A 26,283-nucleotide genomic window follows, 5' to 3' on the forward strand; every position below is an offset into this window, starting at 1 on the left:
CGTGGGGGGGGGGGCGGGGGGGGGGAGTTTGACATTAGAAAAATGTCGGAAAAAGCTCATCAGAGGAGGCCATGATGGAAAAAGGTTGAGAAACACGATTTGTGATACTTGTTCCTTTAATGGGCTGCTATGTGTTTAACAGACACATGAATAAAGGCACAGTTTTTAAAATTATTTGTTTATCTCTCTAAGGCTTGGGTAACTGATTAGCATATCACTCTTTAGAGATCATGCATGAGGGTCAGGGAGAGGGAAGACATAGGTGGGGTCTCTGCGGTTCGAAGCTTCAAATCTAGAGGTCATTCTAGAGGTGAGAAGAAAGCTGGGCCATAAGAGGCTTTCCAGGCCCTCTGGAAAATGTTTGGACATGGGACAATGTAAGGACATGGGTTTACTTTCCTGCTGTCATTGTAGCTACCAGTGTCCACAGAGGAAATTGTAAATATTAGGGTGTTGCTGTCCATGGTGCCAGATGCAGGGGGTGGGGGAGGGAGGGCAAAAATGTTCATTGAGGAACATTTATCTTTTATCCTCTTTACTCTTTTTGTTTCATTTATTTTACTCTTTTTGTTTCATTCCGTCTACAAGAATATCTCCTCAGTTATGGCCTGTATACATTAAAAGCTTTAGTTGTGTCTAACTAAAATGTGACCCAAATTACTGATGTTCCAGGCATCACTGTTGTGCCACTTCCTAGGAAGCCATTAGGAATTCACTTCTAGTGGAAGCTCTTTTTGTTATTGCTCTGAAGGTTTCCTTTCATCTATTCTATCCTGTTCCCTATTTTTAATTGTATTTTACTTAACTACAGTAACCAACATGCCAACGGGGCTTAATCCCTCCGCATTCATTTAGAGACCAATTCCATGTATCTTCCACTTCTCCCTGTGAAGTGAGCTTATTATCTGAGTTTGGATGTTCCTCTCTAAATGGTCCCCAGATTGACTGCACCGTTCTGGCAATGGGATGCAGAGAATTAGGCAGATCGCTCATCCAAGCCTAGGAGACCGTCTGAAGTGTTGTGAGCATCTGCATAGACGAGTTGCAGTTGAAGCTCAGATTCGCATCAATATTGTTGGTTCCCATTGCCTGTGATTCTCATATGTCACCCTGTAAGCCCCATGGCTGATTTTGCACTAGAGCTGCCATCTAAGTGATGAAAATGTGTTATAAGGAATGTCTTATGGTGACGGACTGAGATCTGGAGCCAGACATATTTTAAGGGATTTTTTGGTCACCTCATACTAGAGCTACATACTAGAATGTCTGTCAACACATTTAGTCTTAATTAAGTGATAGACATGGTGCAAAATTATAGGAGAGGTTTCCACATAACTATCGGAATTGCCTGGAGGCAATATACTGATTCCTGGACCCCACTCCAGACTTCTGAATCGGCTCACAAATTTGACTTGTGTCTCTAAAGAGCTGTCGTATAAGGGTAACAATTTGAATGTAAACCTGAAATTATACTGATATAGTAAAGATAATGGCGTCCTTAATTGCACATCTAATATGTTTCTAAACCTGGACAATTATAAGAATCTTCTAAGGAGCCTTAAAAATTTGCAAATTTCAAAGCCACACCAGAATGGCTTATATAAAATAAAAGCAGCAATGAAGTGTTTTTATTCTGAAGATTCCATAAGTAGGCATTGGCATTTATAATGTGTTTTGTACACTGTTCTACTCGATTCTCCTAGCAATCCATAATTGTAATTCTGCTTTATGCATAAGAAAACCAAGTATTGTTACAAAAACTTTTATTTTGAGAATGATCTTGATTATTCTTTTGGCCATGGTATTCATTGCTTTCTTATTTCCTCACAGTAATGTTATGACGTTGGCTTGATTTTTCTCATATCCATTGTTAAGTGGTTCTAATATATCTGCATAAATTATTTCTTTGTACTCTAAGATCTTCTGTTACTGCAATATTTAAAGATATAAACACAAACTCTCCGGAAATATAACTGTGTATTTGAGACTTAGAAGTATAAATGAAACACAAGGGGACATTCTAAGATTCCAATTAACTTGTTTTTGGGGAGCTTTTGTACATTTCTCATGAAAATATTCCTTTGTAACATGACATGTAGCAGAACTTAGTTAAGCTTTTATGAAACACCCACTCTTTGCACAGTTTATCACTTAAAAAGTATCAGATAGGCAGAGTCATCCAACATTTATTGAATGTGCACTGTGTCTGGTACTTTACATGGACTGTCCCCCCTGACCTTCATGAGAGCCCCAGGAAGTGAGTGATGTTGTCATCTTCATTTTATAGATGAGGAACCAGAGGTCCAGAGCAGTTAAGTGTTGCCCAAAGTTGCTCAGTTAGAGGTAGCAGAGCTCCTATTTTAAAGCCAGGCAGTGCAGCCCCACAGCCCATTGACTTCACCACTGTGCGCTATGCGTCACATGTAACATACTCTGGAATCATGAGAAAGAGTGAACAATTGGTAGTTTTGTTTATAGAGTAGAACTGCATCATGAGAGCACAGAGAATGCCTTTAGTTAAATTATTCTCATTGATCGGCAGTTGATTCCACTGGGACAGTCTCATGCGTCCACAGTTGGCATCCATGCCTTTAAAGCCTGGGGCATAGAGGACAGTGGTCAAGCATATGGGTTCTTGAGGCAGATTATGGGATTTAAATATCCCAGACTGCCCAGGCTTGCCATCTGCTAGATGCGTGACCTTTGGGCATATTTCTTAGCCTCTGTGCCTCAGTTTCTCATGTGTAAGAATGTGCCAACATGAGAGAGTTATTGGGAGAATGATGGGTTAATAGACCATCGAGACTTAGGACAGTCTCTGGAACAAAGGGACCATTTAGTGTTAGACTTTATTGCTATATTAAAGGTTTGCTTTGAGGATAGTGTTATGACTGAATTGTGTCTCTCCTAAATTTACCTATTGAAGTTCTAACTAACCTCCAGTACACCTCAGAATGTGACTGTATTTGGAAACAGGTCCAGTAAAGGGGAAATTAAGATCAAATGAGGTCATATGGAAGGATTCTAACCCAATGAGACTGATGTTTTCCTAAGAAGCAGGAGAGACACAGAGATGAACACATGCAGAAAAAGACCTTGTGAGGACACAGGGAGGAGGAGGCTGTCTGCAAGCCAAGGAGAGAGACCTCAGGCAAAACCAAACCTGCCAATACTTTGGTCTTGGACTTCTAGCCTCCAGAACTGTGAGGAAATAAATTTCTGGTTTTTTTCAGCCACCAAGTCTCTGGTATATTATTATAGCAGCCCTCATACACTAATACAGCATCATAAATGGCAGTTTCAGAAACATTTTGGCTGTTATATTACGACTGGAGTAATGACAGGCAAGGCACTTCTTCCCTCCCAGTGATGCATCTCTGAAGCTTGATGTAGCTGTTGTTTTTCTAGAACTTCCACATCCTGTCTCATTTGGACATGATAGAACATTGTCAATAGCGAGCTGGCATCCATATCCCCAGAAAGGGACATGGAACAGTGAGCCCCAGGAAGAGTTATTGTTGGGGTGGAACACCTGGGCAGTTTGCCTTAATTTCTAGGTCAGTCTCTCCCCGACTATATTCAATGCTGTACTCTAGGTATTAAGGCAAAAGTTGAAAAGATTTTGTATAATTCCCCTAATGTATCTCATAAGTCAAGTCTCCTCATACACAATGAAAGGGGGAAAAATTGGAATGGCTCTTCAAGGGTCACAAACTCAATTGCCTAACGGCAATAAAGCATATCTTCAAATTGTATGCAGCCTGCATGGTGGGATGAGTTGAATGGTTCTAACTAGGCAGTTCCATCCCCTTGTACACATGCTGGGTTAGCTTTTCCAAAAGACCAGAATAGAGGTCTGTATAAACTCAAGGCTTAAGGGAAATACATGGAAAAATAGTACATATAATACTAACGAGCTTTCTAATTTTGTTTTGGCGAAAGGTAGAAAGTATATTTTATTTGGTCTTCATATCATACCTATACCTGGAGTTGATGACTCAGGGATAATTGGAAATTGGGTCGTGAAGCTTGGATAAAATTGTGAAAACTGAGATGTTTTCTTTGATATCCACTTCCCTCCCATGTACCAGCTCCTAATGCCATCCGTCCAGGAATAAGATTTCAGAATCTTCTCTGAGTTCCTATCTTATATCTTTTGCCTTCATGTGTACCAAAAAATATTAAAAACGGAGAATTTTTTTGAAATCAGTGCTGGGTTCTTAAGGCAGCCCCTGTTTACTATAAAGATCTCAAATCAAGAAAACAAAAAACGGAAATTTTAGAGACCCTGCTACTGTTACCTTTGAAAAAGTCTTGTCTTCCATTTCATGCACCTGAACTTGTGGTAGGGCGAGCTCCATTTCCTGGTGAACCAAGAATGCCTGTAGTGTTGCGCAGACTACTGTTGGCTTTGATCATAAGTGGATTCTGATATTACCTATCATTAGTCATCTGCTAATCAAGGTGCTGATTATTGCTTCATTAAGTCTCATCTCCCTGACAACTTAATTTTCGTCTGAGCTTCAAATATAAGAAAGCAGTAGCATGGCTTTCAAGATTGAGTTGACCTGTCTGAACTCTGAGAAGTTGAGCCAATTTTAATTTAATATGTGACTTGGCCTTTTCAAGAGAAAAAATGTCAGTATCGAGCAAAAATAATAATGGAACTACAGGACCTTCTGTCGGCGCAGGATCGCAGATGAGATGACTGTGCTTTTCTTTGTGAAATCACCACTTTGTGAAGTTACATCTCCTCAGATCGAGTCTCATATGTCTATTAGTACTGTTGGCTTTCTCCTTGAGCCCCTTTCCTAACGTCCGCTCACAGTTAGTTTCTGAGTTACAGGGGCAAGTTAATGAAAAAAATCGTCTGTATTGTATATGTTGTTTTTTTTCCCTCCTGTCTATGTTTTTCTTTTTATAACAAAAATGATCTATAAATATAAATTATTACTACATTTACTACATTTTAACATGCCAATTCAACAACCTATTGCTTGTTTAATAAGCATCGATTACTTATTGCCTTAAAGTGATTTGCTAGCTCTGTATAACCTTATGAATAAAATCCATTGGATTTGATTTTGCAAGACAGGGCTGCAGTGTCATGAGCGTAGCAGTGTGTGAGCATGGTGCCCCTGAATTTGTAGTGGTTGCTGCCCTGAGCTTAGTGTTTTAGAAAGTATTGATTCATTTTATGGATGGTGTTTACAATTCAGTCAAATTAATGCCTCAACTATGGCTTCTTTCTTCTGGGCAGCAGTGACTGATCTAACAAGAGTATACCTTCTTTATTAGGCCCTAAAGTCGTGGGCATAAAGTATTTATTAACACTAGCATATTTTGATGCATCAGAATTTAGTGTATCTAAATAATAAACAACTGGATTCATTAATTTTCACACATAATTTATTGCAGCCCTGTGTGTATGCCCAATGCTAGAGGTTTACCAGAGCTTTTCTGTGTGTCACAATCTATGGTAGCTCTTCTTACCAGCCAACTGGCTCACCTTGGAGAAAATCTTCTACTCTTCTCTGCTCTTACCAGAATGCAATAGGAAACCTTGATGAGGTTGCATTTAGAGCCAGTCCTTTGACACTACATAGATTAAATCTCTAAAGGTTGAATCACAGACATGTCTGGGTGCTGTCCAGGGTCCTCAAAGGAGCTGTCCTGAGCTCAGTAAGTTTGGGAACCAACAAATGAGAGATGTCCTGAGGCCAGCAAGTCTGGGAACCAACAAATGAGCAATGTTCTGAGCCCAGCAAGTCTGGGAACTGCACCCCTTTGCCCCACCCCACCCTCACCTTTGCCCCAAGATACATACACTCATCATCATCATCTTCATCATCTTTTTCATCATCAATAATTAAGGAGTTGGTACTACTGAGAACCAACCTGCTGTAAAAGAATCTGGAAACATTTAATTAGGTATGTAATGTGATTTGTTTGGGTTCAGCAACAAAGACACCTGAATCCTCCCGTGATGATGTACCTTCTGCATTCTTTCTCTGACTATTTAGTTAGATTTTTTAAATTTCACCCCAATCCTTGGTGGGGATATCATGAGCAGTCCTCAGGAGGATAAGAAGAAAACATCAGCTTTGAGATACCACTCAGCAAAGGAATAACGGGAATTTTTGACTGGAGGCAGTGCTTCTCGGACCTTCATAAGGTTTAAAACCATGTGTACGTTTTTGCATGCCTGTTAATTTTTGATATCTCCATGATGAAACCCAACACGACTCTGGCTTGTTCTCCAGGATAGCTGGAAAGCAGGGAAGTAGGGAGACTGCTTTCTTCTCACTAGCTCTGCAAGAATGTGACACCCAAGGGAGGGAGCAGGTGGGAGTAGTTTTAATTAGGAGAGGAAAGCAGGCCTACTCCCCCGGGCTGTGTGGGAAGAAAGGGGCCTGGGGGACCATCTGGGCTGGAGAAGTAGTAGCTCCTGACATTGATAAATGATTCAGTTGAAAAGAAATAAACAAAGAACCTCTAACACCAGAGTAACATGATTATACTGTATGCCAGGGCAAGGGATTCTGTAGGTGGTGAATCCTTGGATCTTGACAAAGAGGAATATGAGTTGGGAATCAGACAACTGAATTATAATACACTCATTTGCTGTTATGTGGCTCTAAGCTCTGAGAATAGTGTGACCATGACTCAGAATAATAATTTTATCTCACCTTGTAGAGGTAAGAAGGGAGAAAACATGCATATAGTCTCAAGGATGTGAAATTTTGAGTCTCTTTCTCACACGCACATGTGTAATATTCAAGGCTGCATTACCAAAGTGGTAATTTTCAGAAGAATTCGGAACAAACTTCAGTGAAATAGCAGTGCTATAAGAATTTATTTCAAACATAAAACGTCTTATAACTCACATAGAATAATGGTGTTAAAACTTTATTGTGCAATAGGTTTTGTGCAGGACTACTCTGTGGCATATTCTAGGAGGTGAACATTTCTCTCGAGAGTCTCTTACTTTTTTGGACTCAGATAAATATAAGTGCAATTTAATATGGTTATTACCAAATGATTTATGAACCTTCATGCTCAGGGGGAAAATTATGAATTTTAATAATTAGAAAAAAAGAAAGTTATTTTACTCCTCACCTAAGGATATGTTTTTATTGATTGTAGAGAAAGGGAAGGAGAGAGAGAGAGAAAGAGAGAAACATCAATGTGATAGAGACATTGATTGGTCCACGCCCCCCCCACCCCCCGCCCCGTACATACCCCAACTGGGGATCAAACCCTCAACCTAGGTATTTGCCCTGATCTGGAATCCAACCAACAACCTTTTTTTTTGGTGTACAGGGATGCTCTAACCAAAAGAACCATCAGGCCAGGGCAGGAAGAAGGTTATTTAAATGAACTTAATTTTATCTACTTAAATTGCACTCATCTGTTGAAGCCATTATTGCACAATTTGAACTTTCTTCCACTCTTATAGCTAAAAAAATCTCTTCTTGGGATTCTTATTTAATTTAAAAAATGGTTATTGTTTCTTTGGGCTGGATGAATCATTCTCTTTCTTGTTCTGAAAGAAAAACCAATGGCTTAATTGTGGGCATAATTTGACATGCTTTATTCCTTCAATAGTTAGGAGAAGAATACCCTTCTCCACTACTCCTTTGCTATTTCCAGATATTCTGGACAATTGTGGTGACTTATGGCCATACCATAGTTGGCTTTGTATTACTTTCTGAGGGGAAAACATCCTTTAGGGTGAGAAGTGAGCCCTGTCTTAGCTCAGGGCCTCTCAAATTTTTCAGGGATGGCCCATGGGCAGTGGTAGAGCAGAGGCCCTACAGCAGACAGCAGAAAGCAGGAGATGTCTGGGAAGTTCTGTTTTTCATCTCTATGCAGTTTTTCTTTCTACATCACAACAGGTGGCACAGTGGTTATAAAATAACGGTTTCTCCCCATTTGCTCCCCTTCAGCCTCAATAAATCGTTGTTCCAGAGAGATTCTGTAGGTTTATTTTGTGGCTGCATGTGCCCTAGGCAAGCCATTTAGTACCCCCAAGGTCTACACTTAACCACTTAGAGAAATGTGGCCTTAGCAGCGGTTCTCAACCTGTGGGTTGCGAACATCGGAAAACACAGATAGCATATCAGATATTTACATGACGATTCATAACAGTAGCAAAATTACAGTTATGAAGTAGCAACAAAAATAATTTTATGGTTGGGGGTCACCACCACATGAGGAACTGTATTAAAGGGTGGCGGCATGAGGAAGGTTGAGAACCACTGCCTTAAGGGATCCCAACCCTATTTAAATCCCAATTGTACCTTTTAGGGCTTTAGGCTTCCAGTTGGTCTGGATCTGTCCAGGTAAATCACATATCTAATTACAGATACTAAATCTCTAAATTATTTGCCGTCTGTTGTGACAAATGGTTCTGGGTCTTGCTGTCCTCTCTCCGAACCATTCTTCCTCTTTCCATCACTTGACCAGCACTAGAGCTTCAATTTCCTAAGCCATCCACTTTCTCTTTGATCTTCCCAATTTGATTTCCTTTCTGAAATGTTTCTGTAAATGCCTTTAGTGCTCTTCTGCTCACTCATTCCACTGGCTTTTTCCTTCTGTTAGATTTCAACCTCCATCTTTCAGCGTTTCCACTGTTGATGGCGAACCATTATATCAGGTTGTTTGGGTAGGTTATGGTGTAGTAGCAATACCTCTGTGGCTTTGAACAACAGATGTTTATTTCTCACTTAAGAAAATGTGAAGGGTAGATGCGCCTCATGCTGCCTGTGCTCTCTGACCCATGATGGAGAAGTAACCCCTCTCTGGAATAGCCCGGGGCTCTCGGTAGGCAAAGAGGTGGTAAGACTATGATGCTCAGAGGCCGCACCCCACTTCCCCTCACATGGCAAGTCCCACAGCCAAGTTTGATATTAGTGGGGAAGAATGTAGAATCCTCCCCCAAAACAGATCTGGAAGAAAGATGCAGTGTAGATGTGACAAGAATAAAGTATCCCAGAGCCATTGCTTTTCAAAATTTCATGTATTCAGAATCTAGCACAGTGCCCGTCATATCATAGATAGTAGCAGAAAGACCTGTTTCTTTATTCCCCAAATTCTGACTTTTTGTAGTGATGTTGCAGACCTTGGCCTGACTCTTTCATTATCTTTACAAGTGTTTATCATCAGCATTTTCTCTTTATTCTCCTCATCCTTTCTCTACTACAGTTTCCCACTACACTTTGATGTTTTGGAAAACCAACCTGGGTTGTTGTTATTATTATTATTGTCTAGCTCAGTGATGGCGAACCTTTTGAGCTCGGCGTGTCAGCATTTTGAAAAACCCTAACTTAACTCTGGTGTTGTGTCACATATAGAAAATTTTTTGATATTTGCAACCATAGTAAAACAACGACATATTTTTGATATTTATTTTATATATTTAAATGCCATTTAACAAAGAAAAATCAACCAAAAAATGAGTTCGTGTGTCATAGGTTCGCCATCACTGGGGTAGCTCATGGCAATTTGCCTCACACTACATTTCTAAATGGCTCAGCAAGACAAGGGAAATCTAGAGTTTTTATTTTAAACCATGTTTAGAGATGAGAAAGGGAGTCAGTTGTTTAGAACTTTGATGATTACTGCTTTAGCATCCTGAATAGAACCATTCTGGTTGAAGTCCATTATGTGCTAGCAAATGAATTAAGCCTAAGCTTTTATCTGGTAGTACTTGGATTTACAGAGCTGACAGAAATAGCTAGAGCTTAATGCAGAAAAAGGAAACCTCACCTGAGCTTTACATATATTTCATAAAAATAATGTCACTATATCTGTACTATATTAGGAAAATATACTTATATAGAATCCCTTTGGGGGACCAGCATAATATTAAACCAGGCATGTGGAACCTTTATTCTGCCAAGGGCCATTTGGATATTTATAACATCATTTGCAGGTCATACAAAATTACCAATTTAAAAATTAGCCTGCTATATTTGGTCAAACATTTAATTAACTCATCTCTAATGCCTTGGCAGGGCCAGACCAAGTGATTTTGTGGGCCTTATGTGGCCTGTGGACGTTCCCCTGTCTTAAACACTTCTTTTCAGAGTTTCTTTGTATGCATCACTACCTTTAAATTTGATGAATATTTTTCTTTGCTTTGTCCTCTAAACATTTTGCATGGCTGTTGCAGAGCTAAATATAATCTACTGTGTAGTTTTCTATTTAGATATTTTAATTCCCCTACTAGATTATAATTCACTGAAGGAAGTAGGTATTTTCCCTTCATCCCTCCCTGCTTCTTGGTAAATACTAACAAATAATTGTTTATTTATTTATGACTATTAGAGTTGCTATGTTATTAACTATATTATTAACGATCAAGTTAGAGTTATAATATAGATGCTATATTATTAATTATCAAAGTGGAGTCATTCAGTATGCTAGCTCTCTGCAATTTTGTTAAATAATTATGCAATTAAAGTACATATACTTTTATATTTTCAGGTGTAGTGAAAGCACACACTGTGGATGCCAGACATATGCCCCAGCACCTACCTTTTCTGAGCCCACTAGATCTAGTTGCAACTGCCAGCAAGGGAAACTTTTTGCCTGAGGATTTTTTCTGGTAACTGGAGACCTCTCTGCCCTTGTGTGGACATATTGGGGGAATCATGTCCCAGGAGCAGTTCTCAACCAGTGACTGTCAGGAGCTGATGGATGAATGCCTAAGCTTCTTTGCCCCTCACTGAGGATATCTATAGGGTTTGACACTGTCTCCCAGAATTCCCCAGAGGGACAAAGAACCACCGGGGTAACTTGCTTGATAATGCACCTGTGATGGCTCTCGCTCTTCCCCTCTTCACTTCTCCATGCCCCTGTTGGCATTTCCTGGGTTACCTCCATATTCAACTACTTGCAATCTAATCCTAATCTCAGAGTCTCAGAATTTCTAAGGGTAATCCAAAACAAAACTAAGATTCATATGTCAAAATTTACATTTTACCAATTTCTCTATTCTGATTATGTCCAAAAGAAATATAATGCAAACCACATACGTAATTTAAATTCTTCTAGTGTTCACATTTTAAAAAGTGAACAGAAACAGGTGAAATTAATTTTAATACCCCAATTGTTTAACTCCGTGTATCCAAAATATTGATTTAACACACAATTAATATAAAATATATTAATGACTTTTTTGTATAAAGTCCCTAAAATCAGGTGTGGATTTTACACTTATAATGCATCTCCGTTCAGACTAGTCATGTTGCAAGCACTGAACAGCCACATGTAGCTAGTGGCTACCATATTGGACAGTGGTGATCAATTTCCAACTGTCATAACCATGTGTCAAAACTTAGAGACTTGCTAGCTCTTGAATATGTAAGAACCTTATGGTGGGCCACAGTTTCCATTCTTAGAAAAATTGTGCTTGCTTTGCCCTTTTCTTTTAAACTGAATAAAATACCTGTAAATATCTAGACTTAATAGGCATCTTGTTTAATCTGTGTCCACATATTTTTAATATGGTTTTATTGAGTTTAAGAGAGAGAAAGGAAGGGAGAGGGATAGAGAGATAGAGACATCTATGAGAGAGAAACATCATCCATTGGCTGCCTCATGCCCCCTACTGGGGATCGAGCCTGCAACTCTGGCATGTGCAATGGAACCAGAGACCTCTTCATTCCTGGGTTGACGCTCAACCCCTGGGCCACAGCAGCTGGGCTCTACATATTTATGTTCCTTCAAGAATGAGCCTCTGGCAATAATAATTCCGACACTTACTGCTTTGTACATGTTCCAATGCAGCGTACAGACAAACTACTCAGCATCTCTTTGTGTGTTTTTCAGGCCGAGGGTACCAGACTTCAGCGGGAACTCCGAGGGTACTTAGCAGCTATCAAAGGTAACGTGTGTGCGTTGTTTACAGAATGCTACAAGCACAGGTTGTTCTTGGAATTCACGAGTGACAAGACTGAGTGTTAATTACACCACCATTTGGCTTTCTGGCAAGATGGCACTTGATCACAGGTGTTCCAATCCACCCACTCCCAAATCCCCACTGGAGTGATCATCAGAATATACAAAGAAAAACAATACAGGGTGTCCCCTAAAATGTACACACACTTTCACAGCTGATAGCTTAATTCTGAAACTGCAATGTATTTTAAGAAACGCTGCCTTTATAATTATTCAAAGTGTGTGTATACATATTTGGGGACACTCTATATGCCTGCCCTGATGCTGGAAACTAGAAATAAGTGCCTCCCACATGCAAGAGATTTCTAGGAAGAGTTGTGAGAGCAAGCTCGAGAGCTTGTTTAAGAAAAGCTGCATTTGGTTTAAACCCTGAGCGAGAGCATGTCCCAGGATAGTGGTCGGCAAACCGGATCGAAAGCCACATGTGGCTCTTTGGCCCCTTGAGTGTGGCTCTTCCACAAAATACCACATGTGGGCGCGCACGTACAGTGTGATTGAAACTTCGTGGCCCATGTGCAGAAGTCGGTATTTTGTGGAAGAGCCACACTGAAGGGGCCAAAGAGCCTCATGTGGCTCGCCAGCCGTGGTTTGCCGACCACGGCTCTAGGGTGTCAGTGAGAGTCCCAGGAGAACACTCACAGAGTCACACTTCAGCCCTCTAGTTCAGCGGTCACCAAGCTTTCAGACCTCACGGACCACCAGTGGTCCATGGACCACCAGTTGGCGACTGCTGCTCTAGTTGAAAGGGGCAAGAATCGTGGCAGAGACAGGGGTGGAGAATTATCAGGAATCACAGCCCTGGACTGTCTGTGATTAGTGGAGACCAGCCACACCTGTACCCCTGCCACTGTATGGAGAGAGAGGGGCGCTGGCATTGGTTTCTGCTTCAGCCATAAGAAGCAAAGAAATGAGGCCAGTGGTGGAGGGAGGAGAGAGCATTAGGGATGAGGGTTCCATTGCTTCCTGCCATGTGTTATCCAGCTCCCAGCACGGGGTCAGATCCTAGTGTACCCACGGGTGTGATAGATCACAAGGAACATTTTGAGATTAGTGGGGAGAGAATGGATTGTCTCACAAGGGGTCTTGGATAAACTGGCTAAACACTCAGAAAAAAGTGAGGTTCCCATCCTCATACTCTACTCCCTTCTTTTTAACTCCAAATATAGTTAAAATGTAAATACATGTACAAAGAGGTATTCTAAAATAATAAAATAAGATGAAATAAAATAGACTTAGTCTCTAATCTTGGGTGACAAGGTCTTTACCATGGTAACCCAAAGACAAAAAACATAAAGGAAAAGACTGAGAAATTTAACCTTATAAGTATATAAAACTGATATATGTATGTTTAAAAATTATTTAGGCAACACACTTAATGAAAATGAACCAAAATATAAGGAGCTCAGTAAGTAAACTAAATGATGATGAGTTGAAAGAATTATAGATGTATAAATAAAACCAAAAGGAAGGTGATTTTATTTTTCTTCCTAATGTTTAAAGACACTAAATAGAAATGAAAACATAATACCTGGCATCAGCGAAGTTGTAGGGAGCAGACCCCTTTCAAGAGAGCAGTTTGGCAAAAGTCTTTTTTTTAAAAATTAATCCTCACCCAAGGATATTTTTTCCATTGATTTTTAGAGAGAGTGGAAGGGAGGGAGGAAGAGGGGGCAGAGAGAGGGAGGGAGAGACAGAGAGAGAGACATCAACATCAACTTGGGAGAGACACACTGACTGGTTGCCCGCACACGCTGGGTATCAAACCTGCAAGCCAGGTAATGCCCTTGACTGGGAATTGAACCTGCAGCCCTTGTGTGCATGGCATGATGCTTCAACTAACTGAGCCCCCGGCCAAGGCGGACATTAGTCTTGGTTTTCATTTGCAAAGAAGTAAAGCTCAGAGAATTTTACTCCCACAAACTTCCAAACTTCATGATTAACTGCACTAAAGAATTAGCCTCAACTATTATTATTAGAATAGTCCAGTCAGAAAATAGGAGGCACTCTATGAATTTCTTTAATTATTGGTTTAGGATTAGTTAGATAATATTTCAAACACAGAATTTTCTTTCTGTTAGCTGGTTTTATAAAAGGTGGAAACATTTGTTGATTGAGCGAATTGGATCTCTTCCTCAACATGTATATATTTTGGTCTAGTTTACCACTTTGTGGAGAATGCTGTTTAAGAAGACTGGCAGAATTCTTTTCCTTAACGGGGTCTAGAAGGAAAGTCCCTTAGTGAAGGGTGAGCTCAGAGAGACACTGGGCGGATCATCAAAGCAGCCTTTCACCCCGCTGCTAATGGCCACGGCTCCAAAAGAGGGAGAAAGGACTTCCCTGTCCCCCCACTCCCCCACCCCCCACCTGCCATCGCCTCTCACTGACTGGATGATGTTAACAAATGGTACTCCACAAAAGAAACTCAGGTGTACATTACTTTGACCAAGATTGGCTAAAACGAATTTTTACACAGGTTACTACAGAGTTTATCAGAACCCTTAACATATCAATGCAATTGCCAGAGGGCCTAATGGAGTAGGAGGCATTTCCCAGTTATTTGACTGTGGGATACTTTTTTCTTTTCAAAATCTTACAGTTAGAATTTCTTGGAGCACATTGTGGGGTTTGGGGAACACGCTGAAAGATGAGGGTTATATGATAAGTAGATCACAATTTGCATTTTCAAAGTGCTTTCATGGCCAATTTTTCTGTTTTCACAGAAAGAAATCTAGCCACCTAATACTGCAGGCAGGATTAGAGAGGAACGAGATCGGGCCCTGGAGAGGTTATAAGATATACATACCATCAGGTTATAAGATATTCCAAAGGAACCATCGTGGGAAAACCACCGAGTCTCTCATCTGTAAAGTCCTCCACTTGCTCTTAGAAGCCCCCAAATCTCTACCACTGGGATTCTGTGAAATTGGGCTAAGCTCTACTCATCATCACTTATCTTAGGCCCATTCTTGGGCTTTTTAAGGTAGATCTTATGCTCTCATTCATTTTAGCAGCAGCCATCACATTGAGCCTCAGTTATGGGCCTGACACCTTTTTAGAGGATGGAGATGAGAGATGAACAAGACACAGCCTGCTGTTGGGGAACCTGCAGGAGAGATGGGGAGAAAGTTGAATAAACAAAAAGGCAGATGTGCATCATAATACGCATTTCAACAGAAGTAAGCATTGTGTGCTGTTCTGTGAAAAGGCTGCGTGTGCCAAGTGGCACCCAGACGCTGAAGGAGCCAAGAGACCCAAGAACCAGGCAGACAAGTCCAGCTTGTCGATTTAGAGAATTTGATAGGGAACTTACTTACTGAAATGGGTCCTGGGTGGTGGCAGGACATTCCTATTCTACAACTTTCTTCTTCTCTAGACCACCCTCTTATTCTGCCTTGAGGTGGGGCTAGGTACTAGGAAAGGAGTGTGTGGGGTTAGGGTGAACTAATGAGGGAGATAACAACGAGGCTCCTTGCCCCAGAGGAAGGAGTAATGGAAATTCTGTGACTAGCCCGAAACCATGGTACATATTCCAGAGTCTACTCAGGGGTCAAAGGTTAGGGCACATTCCCTCAACAATTAAGCTGGTGTATTAGATTCAAGATGGACTCAGTTTTTCAAAATGGAGTCAGCTCTGTCCACATATGTGCCATCACAACAGAGGGCAGAGCCCCACTCTACTACGTGAGGGACAGGATGCCAGGTCAGGAATTGTCTTTCCTAGGAACTTACACTTGAGTGGACCAAGAAAGAGAACATACCCGGTCATCAGGTTGTAAGATATACCAGAGAAAGAGGTTGGTACTGGAAGGAGCATCATGTACAAAAGCTCCGGAAGCAGGAAGGACCAGGGGCTCTTTAGGGAACAAGTAGATTAGTGAGGGGCAAGCAGGAAACAGCTGCATGAGACGTGGAAACGTAGGCAGCATATGTAGAAAGAGGTGCTCGTATGTTACATTATATTGGGAGTTTATTCTGCCAGTGGGAGGGAAGAGTGTCATTACATTATTACAGGCAAGGGAATGAGTGATGTGATCAGATTAGCATTTTAGAAAAATAATTGTTGTGGTTGTTTGGAATTCAGGCTAGAGGAAATGAAACTCCAAGGAAACATAGAATTCTAACACAATAAGAATAATAGCCAACATTTATTGAGCTCTTATGTGTGAGGCACTGACATAAGCTTTAACTGTTTAACTTCATGTGATTCTCACTGCAACCTGTGGCAAGTCCTATTATTGCTCAGTAATGTATGCTTTGGAAAAACGAGATTTAGGGTAGCTAGGTAATTTGCCTAAGATCGCACAGATGGTGTATGATGGAACCAAGATTTTAATAAAGGCCGATTGATTGCAAATAATAATCTTAATTACCATGCCATACTGCCTCCAAAAGTAGTTTTTATGAAGGCTGGCATTTGACTGTTTGCAGTGTGTTAGGTACTTGCTCAACTGTTTGCGTGGATTATTTTATCTCATCTAAGTAAGAGATGATGGGTGCCTTTTGAGGGCTGTGGCAGTGGGCCTGGAAGGAAGGGACTTCATCTGAGAATCAGGCAGAACTGGCTTGTCTCGCCGACAAGTTCAGTAGGAGGATGAAAGGAAGAGGTCCTCCATGTTTCTAACTGGGAACACTGGGCAATATTCATGAGGATGGGGAAGAGGAGGAGGAGCAGGTTTTGACAGGGAAGTTAGAGGTACTGGTACGACATCCAAGCGGGGATCTGAAGTGAGGACTCACTGGCATATGGGGAGGGGAGGAGGACAGACACAGGGATAATGAACACATAACATCTGTCTCTAAGTCAGCGGTTCTCAACCTGAGGGTCGCGACCCCTTTGGGGGTCGAACGACCCTTTCACGGGGTTCGCCTAAGACCATGGGAAAACACATCTATAATTACATATTGTTTTTGTGATTAATCACTCTGCTTTAAATATGTTCAGTTTGTAACAATGAAAATACATCCTGCATATCAGATATTTACATTACAATTCATAACAGTAGCAAAATTACAGTTATGAAGTAGCAACGAAAATAATTTTATGGTTGGGGGTCACCACAACATGAGGAACTGTATTAAAGGGTCGCGGCATTAGGAAGGTTGAGAACCACTGCTCTAAACACTTCCTTTTACGTGAAGCAACCCCTGTCATCTTAAACAACTCTTTTCTAAACAATGGGTAAAACTTACAATATTTCAGATATTCTATTGGTGGTTTATAGCTGTTGTTGGTTATCGTTTTAATTGATATTGTTTTTAACTAAAACATATACCCTTAGGCAGCTTAAGCAAAGAGGATTCAGGTAGCAGTGTAATCTATGCAACATATCTTTGATGATAAAGAGAGACACAGATTTGGTTGCAAATATAAATAGAGATTGTTACAATAAATGCCTTGGAGAAAGTCCAAAATTCTGAAGAGAGGGAAGTGGTCCTTATCTAATAGTAAAACAGAATTCTTCTACGAAAATCACAAATCTTTTAAGAAAATGTTAGCTATTAGATATTATTAAATGTCACATAGCGTCTATTCTGCTTTAATGTCACCAAATGGGATTAAAGGAAACAGGTTTTAGCTTTTTTCCTCTTATATCTGTCAGCAGAGTGAATTCCGAGTCCCTGAAATCTCCCTGTCAGTCTCTATGCTCCTTAAGAGCAAGGCGTGTGTCTTGTTCACTTGCACATCCTTCCAGTACTTTGTATAGAATGTTCTAGAAACAATTTCTATGTCAAAACAGATTCTTTCCAAATTGTCCATCATACTGAGCCACACAGCCATTAGTGGTTATTTTTGGCTGCTAGACATATTTACTGCAACATTTTGCTTTTAACCTCAATGAGTAAGGTCATATGAATTTTATTTTAAGCTTACATTCGCAGTTTTATTTTTACCACAAAGGTTATTTGTCCTGTGATACCATTATTCCCTTTTCTTCCTACTAAGGCATTAATAACCTATCTAAACAGCTATTTGTAAGGAAAAAACTTCAGAAGACTTGCACATGGAAGGGAGTCATCCAGTGACTAATGTGGTCTGAATTGCAGGGGTACGTTGTTAGTGCAGACTCTTGTACTTAGGGGGGTGCGATGGTGGAAACCTGAGATCATGGTGCTGCCACCTCACAATGACCACACGTACAAGAGAGAGCACCTCACGCGCTGGGGACCCATGCAGCTGTTGGCATGATGTTTGGCTTTCCGCACACCTTCAAGACTCTCGTTCCATCGGAGTCCGCAGGAACTGGGGTCATCACTGTTTTTCCCACCTTGCCTGCCTGGGCTTCCTCTCGTGTTAAGGTGTTTCCGCCTGTGGTAAAGGGCTCCTTCGACATGCTCAGTGATGTGCTTCATGGAGCGAGGCCTGGCCCTGGGTCACATTCCAACCAGTAATGTGCAAAGACCAAATCGGAATCACCTTTTCAGGGGGAGGGAAGTGGGGGTGTTCTGCGCCTGGAGAGCGAAAAAGCACTAGGAACTACCAATCACATACTGACTTTTATACATCCTATGCAAGGACATACTTCTGTCATTTCAGACATCTTCTTCTGTTTTGTTTTTCCTGTCACGACTGAACCCAGAATGGACTCCCCAAAATCCAGCCAGCATGGGGCTGAGTCTAGACGGCTGCAGCTTTGTTTAACAAAAACTTTTCTATCTTTGATTCACTGGCATTGAGTTATGAGATGTGTTTTTGCTTCCGATGACAGCACTCTGTTGTCCTCTGCTCTCCCTCTGTCCAGCCCCTTTTCCTCTCCCCTCATGACAAAGGCCAAGAAGCCATCAGCCCGGTAACCCCTTCCCGCTGGTGCTGGAGAGGCACTTCTCCAAGTCTGCAGCCAATGATTGCCCCTTATTTGTTCTCAGGCGGAGCTGTCTCCATGGCAACCCACACTTCACCTCCTTGTTTTGAAGGAGGGGTAGAAAAGGTTTGGTGGTCATTTATATCACCATGTTGCACCTGGAAACTTTATATCTTTCTTATTATTAATAGTCAAATGTCTTTCTACTAAGGATTCTGACCCATAGAGTTAAAAGTGTTCTGATTTAAAACAGTATATATAGATTTTAATAATATTGGAAAAAGAAAACCTTTTCTTTTCCCCTTTAAAAATTGTTAGGCCACTTAAACCAGTTTCAACGGTTATGTCCTAAAATTGTATTGATTTTGCTTCTATCTGCTTCTAAAAAATGCTTTATTTCTTGTATTTAACGTCATTTAAATTAATTTCATTTTTAGGAGTCTGTAGTTTTATGGACAAGTATTCTAGGTGTCCTATTCATTTATGGTTCCATGCTGTTTAGCAAGTGACAGCACACATAATAAGACATATTTTTATTATTGTTGTTTTCAGAATAGGACACCTGGTTCATATTGTCAAGACCTGATATCTATCATTATCACGTAAATAACAGAAAATGCACACTATAGTCAGATAAGTCTTATAGACCCTCAAGCAAAGATATAATTACAGATGCAATTAGCAGTTGTGCCTCCACAATTTTTGCTTAAATGATTAACAAAGATTTTTCTCTCACTTGGAAGGAGGAAGAAATTCCTCACCTGTTTCTATCTAACAGGAGTTGCTTTTCTCCAACACCAGGCATGCAAGAAGCCTCGATGAAGCTCACCGAGTCGCTGCACGAAGTCTATGAGCCTGATTGGTATGGGCGGGAAGATGTGAAGACGGTTGGTGAGGTAAGAGCCAGGATGGCCCCACACAGGAGGCCTCGGGGGGCTTCTGTGAGTCTCCCACCGAATGCTGCTCACGCAGCCTGTTCCCCGACTCCCTCTTACCACTTCTCAGCCTTAATCATGAGGGGACAGACACCATGTACATTCACAGGCACCATGTACATACACAGGTATGTAACATCTCTGGGCTTCAGTATTCTCTTTTGTGTAATGGCAACAATAAGACTTTCCTCATAAAGCTATTGTGAGAATCAGATGACATGTGCGTACATGCATTCGTATTTAACCCAGTGATTTTCAATTGGTGTACCTCAACCGGTGTGCTGCAAGAATTTGTAAAACATGCAGTACCTATTTAGTCAGAGGCACTGACCTTTTTTTTCTTAGACTGTCAAAAAAATTAACAACAGCCTACACAATAATAGCCACCTGTGTGAATGAATCAAAATTATACCTATTTTTGTCAGATCAGCAAATATATATATTTTTGGTGTGCCACAGAATTTTAGTAATTTATGTGTGCCAAAGATGAAACAGGTTGAAAACCACTGATTTAACCCAATGCCTATACATAGGAATCGTAGTAGGAATAATAATAATAATAATAATAATAATGACAATAATTTTAGATATTCATTGTGTCTTTATCATAATCGGAAGGTGCTTTTCCATTATGACTGTAAATTTTCTTTTCTCTCTGTGGAAGCTTCAGCAATGGTTTATTGTTTGTTTGAAGTGGTTTCTGATTTCCTGGAAGGCTTTGGAAGCAGTCTACGTGAAATTCTTCACAGTCCCAAAGGTCGCCTGTGAAGAATGTGGGGATCTACATTCTTTTTTAAAAATATATTTTTATTGATTTTAGAGAGAAAGAGAGAGGGAGAGAGAGAATCATTGATCGGTTGCCTCCTGCACCCTGGGCATGTGCCCTGACTGGGAATTGAACCGTGACCTCCTGGTTCATAGGTCAATGCTCAATCACTGAGCTGGTCGAAGTCAACATTCTTTATAATTCAGCATCAGGAACTTGTTAATGAGCTAAACCTTTAAATAACCTGTATTGTCATTTAGAACTGGTAGCCAAACAGCCTAGAAATTTTATTGTATTATTAAACAATCCACATTCTTTCTAGCATCTATCTAGTTATCTAATTTTTAAAAATATATTTTATTGATTTTTTTACAGAGAGGAAGGGAGAGGGATAGAGAGCTAGAAACATCGATGAGAGAGAAACATCGACCAGCTGCCTCCTGCACACTCCCCACCGGGGATGTGCCCGCAACCAAGGTATATGCCCTTGACTGGAATCGAACCTGGGACCCTCAAGTCCGCAGGCCGGCGCTCTATCCACTGAGCCAAACCAGTCAGGGCTAGTTATCTAATTTTTTAGTTTCAGAATTTTTTGGAAGTTTAGTGAAAGGTATTCAGTTATCTCTCTCTGTTTTTTTGTTTTTTTTTTTTTTTTTAGAAATGTGAGATTTCAGGGGAAGACTTCCATCAAAAACTAGTGGATGGATCCCTGCTGACACTGGATACCTATCTGGGCCAATTTCCTGACATAAAGGTATTTTACTCTGTGTCTATAAAGCAAAGAAGCAAATGGTCCCAGGTGCTTATTGAAACATGGGCAGGAGGAGTCAAAGACAGTTGGTAACTTTTCATTTATTTAATGAGATTTTTTATTCTGTCCTATCCATTTGAAATAAAATGTAGTTAGAAAATTCCATTTTCCCCTTTCGTTAACTGCTTCAGCTTTTCTCTACATAAGTCTTTTTAATCCCATAGCTATCAAGTCAGAAATCAGAGATTCCCACCAAATTTTAACCTTTTTTATTTTGAAAATGTTTTATTATATACCATTTGACAAGAATGTCCATTAGAATAAACAGCAGTTACAAGGAAAGGAGAAACTTCATTGCAAATGTGAGGGCCAAGTCTGTTCTTTCTTTGTGAACTGTTTATTTTGCATGTGTCCATAGCACACCTGCATATTTTTTCTCTCTTGGAATTTCAGTTTCAAATTGAACTACATTTGACCCTTGAACAACATGGGGTTTAGAGGTACTGACCCCCATGCAGTAAAAAATCCACATATAACTTTTGGTGCCCCCAAAACTCAACTACCGTTGACCTTGGGTATTCATAGGGGATTGTTTCCAGGACCCCTGAGGATACCAAAATTCATCGACGCTCAAGTGCCTTATATAAAGGCACCGTATAAAACGGTGTTGAGCAGTGCATACAGTTAGCTCTCTACTGCGAATTCAAAACTGTGGATTGAAAATACTGTTTTGATCTGTGTTTGGTTGAATCTGAAAATGTGAAACTGGAGGGTAAGAATAGCCAACGTGTATTTATTGACAAAATCTACGTATAAGTAAGTGAACCTGTGCAGGTCCAATCTGTGTTGTTAAAGGGCCAATTGTAATAGGATATAAGCATTTCAAATTCATTTGCATTTGGATCTAAAAATATCTTGTCTAAAACATTTGGCTCATGTGACACTTGGAGCCATTGAAAGGGAAATACACAGGTGAAAGTTTGAATATTGCAGATATGGAATTGATCCTGGAGGTAAAGATGGTTTGTAAACCATCTAGGTTGTATACAGCAAATGGTACCCTTAATAAGCTGTCCCGTTGCCTAAAATTGTTTTCCCTGATCAAAGAAGAGTGCCAGGTAAGACAGTCACATATTTTCCTTTCTCTAGGGTGAGAAGGCCATGAGCCAGCGTCTGTGGGCATCTGCAATTTCTTATTAGGTGACTTCTGATGGGAAGTTCCATTCTTTTTTAAAAAATATATATTTTTATTGATTTCAGAGAGGAAAGGAGAGGATGAGAGAGCTAGAAACATCAGTGATGAGCAAGAATCATTGAGAATCATTGACGGCTGCCTCCTGCACACCCCCTACTGGGGATTGAGCCTGCAACTGGGCATGTGTCCTTGACCAGAATCGAACCTGGGACCCTTCAAGTCCACAGACCAATGCTCTACCCACTGAGCCAAACTGGCTAGGGCAGTTTCATTCTTACCTGGCCTTCTTTGGAGCCATTGCCCAACACCAGGGAACTAGCTGCAGTAATGTGCACTGGCCTTGGCCATGAAACATAGTGAAGCGTCTTGGCCAAAAGAGCCTTCATATCAATAAATTAGTTTTCTTGGGCCCACCCAGAATTCCTAACACTATTGGCCAACATCTCAAAAGTGTGTTTTGAGATACCAGGGGCACCCATCAAGAACCTAAGTGGATTAGACTAGATACATTAGCCTTGTTGGCAAAATGTCACAGAGAACAACTCCAAATGATAGATTCTCAAGAAGTCATCGTGACAGCAGCAGAAGGCTTTATTGAGCCATTGCCTAAGTATATCCAATTAAAAGGTAAATGTCAGCCTTTTTAATTTGATAAAACATTAAAAAATTAAATTAAAAACATTTTTTCAATTCTGTAAAACTGCATGCACTAGCCTACAGGAAGCATGTTTTTGGCTATCTTCAAATTATTTGATAATATTCAGATCTCATCTTGGAATTTATAGCATTTGTGAAGAAAATAGTCTCAGAATCATTATCACACTTTAAAATATCATTTACTGCATGGCAATTTAACCTCCACAAAAACAACTTCCCAATTAATTAGAAGAGGATAAAGGAAAATTTTGTCCTCCTACTTGAAATTTTCCAAGCAGCTTGTGACGATGTGTCTAAATTGTTCATATATACTATTCATAGTATGACTTCGCAAAACCAATGAAGGTAGTGACTGACTATAGAAGACACATAAGAAAAGTTGTTGAGTTTCACAGCAAAAATGTAGTGTCATCAAAAAAATGTGAAGAATCTCAGTTTTGCCCTAGCTGGTCTGGCTCAGTGATAAAGCGTCAGCCTGCAGACCAAAGGGTCCCGGGTTCAATTTTGGTCAAGGGCACATACGTTGGTTGCAGGCTCCTCCCCAGCCGGGCCCTGGTCAGACTCATGCAGGAGACAACCAATGGATGTGTTTCTCTCACATCACTGTTCCTCTCTGTCTTTCCCTCTCTCTTCCACTCTCCCTAAGGGGGTGGGGGCGAGGGAGGGGAAATCAATGGAAAATATTCTTGGGTGAGGATTAACAACAACAAAAAAGAATCTTAATCTTAGTTGTTATGGTACTGCCCAGCAATAGCTACTTGGAAATTGGCCATGTTTCAGAAGACAAATGCACACAGAAGTACCTGCATTGCAATATGGAGATTAAAATAAAATCATGATGGACTATGTCTTTTTAGCGTGTTCCATGTCAGAAAGATGAAGGACTCAGTAGCACTTTTACTTAGCAGTTCTTTTCTTGAGGTCATGCACAAAGATGGTCCTCCAGTTACTGAAATGTCTTTACCCTAGAGATTTGGGAATAATATCTGTGTTGATACGCTGAAGATAAATGAAATACATGTCATGGTTTTACCTGTATCATAGAACCAGGCTGAAACAATCTCTCTCTCTTGCCGTAGCATACACATAGAGTTTCAACCCAGAGAGAACATTGTGCAACCGTGTCCTATGACGAAGAGTTGAGGAAATAGCAGTGTTTAACTTGGAAAGGCAACAGTTTGGAATTGGGGGCGGGGGTAGCTGTTTCTGATACTTGAAAGACTTTTCTTCTCTGAAAAGGAAGTTAGAAGTAGATATAGACTTGATTTCTTTAAAAAGTTAGTGCCAAGTGGTTATGGAATGAATGCGTTATTAATGGAAAGGAGGATTATGATTAAAAATACTGAGTGGAGAATTTTCACAGCATGGAACACAGTTGACTTCCTTCCCTCCCATTAAAATCAACAGGCCATGTGTCATAAAACTTAAGGCAAATTTCCAAATATTTACTGCAGCTCATCAGTGAGGTCTATGGAGTACCCTTCATGAGGGGATATGTTTGACTTCTCCAACTGTGATTGGCAGGGCCCCCAGTGTAATGGTTCTTATTATGCAGCATTAATATCTGAAACCAATGTTGCAATAAGAGCCAGCTTGTCACTAACCCAGGCAGGCTTACAGCTGTGAGCAGTTATTGTAAAATGTAGTTTAGATTCTATCTAGCGACCAAGCATGAGCAACTAATTATATATTTACAGCATGGTGCCAAAATGAATCTCAAACTGGGGTAATTATTGAAATTTTTAAAATGCAGTAAAATACTTTTTTTTTTTTTTTTTTTTTTTACTGCATAAGGTCAGTACACAGTGGGAAATCTAAAGAAATTTAGATTGGGTTGGATGGATGAAATAAGAATTGTATCATTTTCTATATAAAAGCTAAAGTGCATTAACTCTACCCTTACTTAGGAGATTCGGTTCTCTTTTTTCAAGTTTTCCAAGTATCAGATAGATAAGGAAATAAGATTGATTTGTTTTTCTAATGCAAAACTGTCTGCATCAAAATGAGGAATGGCCTTCAACATAGTCACTTCTACATGGTGAGTTGTACTCTGTAATTGACTTGTCGCACAGGAAAATAAGTCACATTATTTACTTCACTTCTTGTTTTGAACAAAATCTAAGATGACCCAGTGCACTATTTCATCTTATTCCCAGGCTTGGAAGTAATTGAATTTTGGCTGCTTTCGAAAATCTAATTCATCTTCAGAGAATCAGGGTTTTGCTTCTTGGAGCAAAGTCCACAGAGAAGAGCTTTATATAAGTTTGCCTATAGTTACACAGGCCACTGTTTCAAAGGACAGTTTTCCTTTGGATTTAACAGATATTTGCTAAAAATGATTAGCTCTGTCATCCCATAGGCCATTGTATCCACCATATTTTATTGAAGGACTCTTTTTACCCTGTCTGGGCTTATTCGTCACATATGTTTAAGTGAATGTGGTATGTCAGCCATACTTTCCACTACTAACAACAGCTGGAAATGGTAGGTACAGAGGGTAAAATGAAAGAGATTGGAATGAGAGAAACTTCCCCAGCCCACCTCTCACCAGCCCTGCAGGGGGTGTAGAGGAATATCATAGGGTGACAGATGGTAATAATTGAATGATAGTCTGCCAGAGAAACATGGGAGCTGGTAGAAGAAGTTCTACCAAGAGTTGGGAGTAGGTCTGGGACAGAGTGAGGCAAGTGAGGCCATTAGGATTCAAAATGATTAGGAAGCACCTCTTCCTGGTTGGTGATCCTGCACTTACATGATCCTGAGGGTGAGAGCCTCTTAAGATTTGTGCCCTAGGTGTCTCACTTGCCTCACCCTCCTCTAGGCACTGGTGGGTAGGGGAGCTGTTATCTAATTTATCATTTGGAACAGACTTCCTAAGCAATTCTGGACAAATTAGAGGTTAATATCTTCTCTTATGGGTTGTTACTCATTTCTTATGGGTCCTATTTCATAATTTTTTATTGAATGCTTCACAGCATATATAGAAAAGTAAAGATTGAAGTAATATTTATGTCTTTTTTCGTCAGACTATTGGTGTGGGAGTTCAAATCAGTGTCACTGTAACTTGGGCTGGGTTTGGGTTTTGTTGTCACTGTTGTTACTTTCAGTGCACTCTGGCTTTCAGAATCCTTTATGGCAGTGGTTCTCAACCTGTGGGTGCGACCCCTTTGGCGGTTGAATGACCCTTTCACAGGGGTCGCCTAAGACCATCC

The 26,283-nt window shown here is 40.4% G+C and overlaps 1 protein-coding gene across 1 annotated transcript in view; it reads left to right on the plus strand.

Annotated features, from left to right (window-relative positions):
- AMPH (amphiphysin) overlaps positions 1-26,283 on the plus strand; it is a 101,647-nt gene that overhangs the window by 23,286 nt on the left and 52,078 nt on the right. The window contains exons 3-5 of the mRNA XM_015570468.1: positions 11,839-11,893; positions 19,569-19,663; positions 21,127-21,222. Coding sequence (XP_015425954.1) covers positions 11,839-11,893; positions 19,569-19,663; positions 21,127-21,222 — 246 coding nt within the window. The remainder of the gene's footprint in view (positions 1-11,838; positions 11,894-19,568; positions 19,664-21,126; positions 21,223-26,283) is intronic.

This window comes from Myotis davidii, unplaced genomic scaffold, assembly GCF_000327345.1.
Source record: "Myotis davidii unplaced genomic scaffold, ASM32734v1 scaffold2027, whole genome shotgun sequence".
Classification (NCBI taxonomy): domain Eukaryota; kingdom Metazoa; phylum Chordata; class Mammalia; order Chiroptera; family Vespertilionidae; genus Myotis; species Myotis davidii.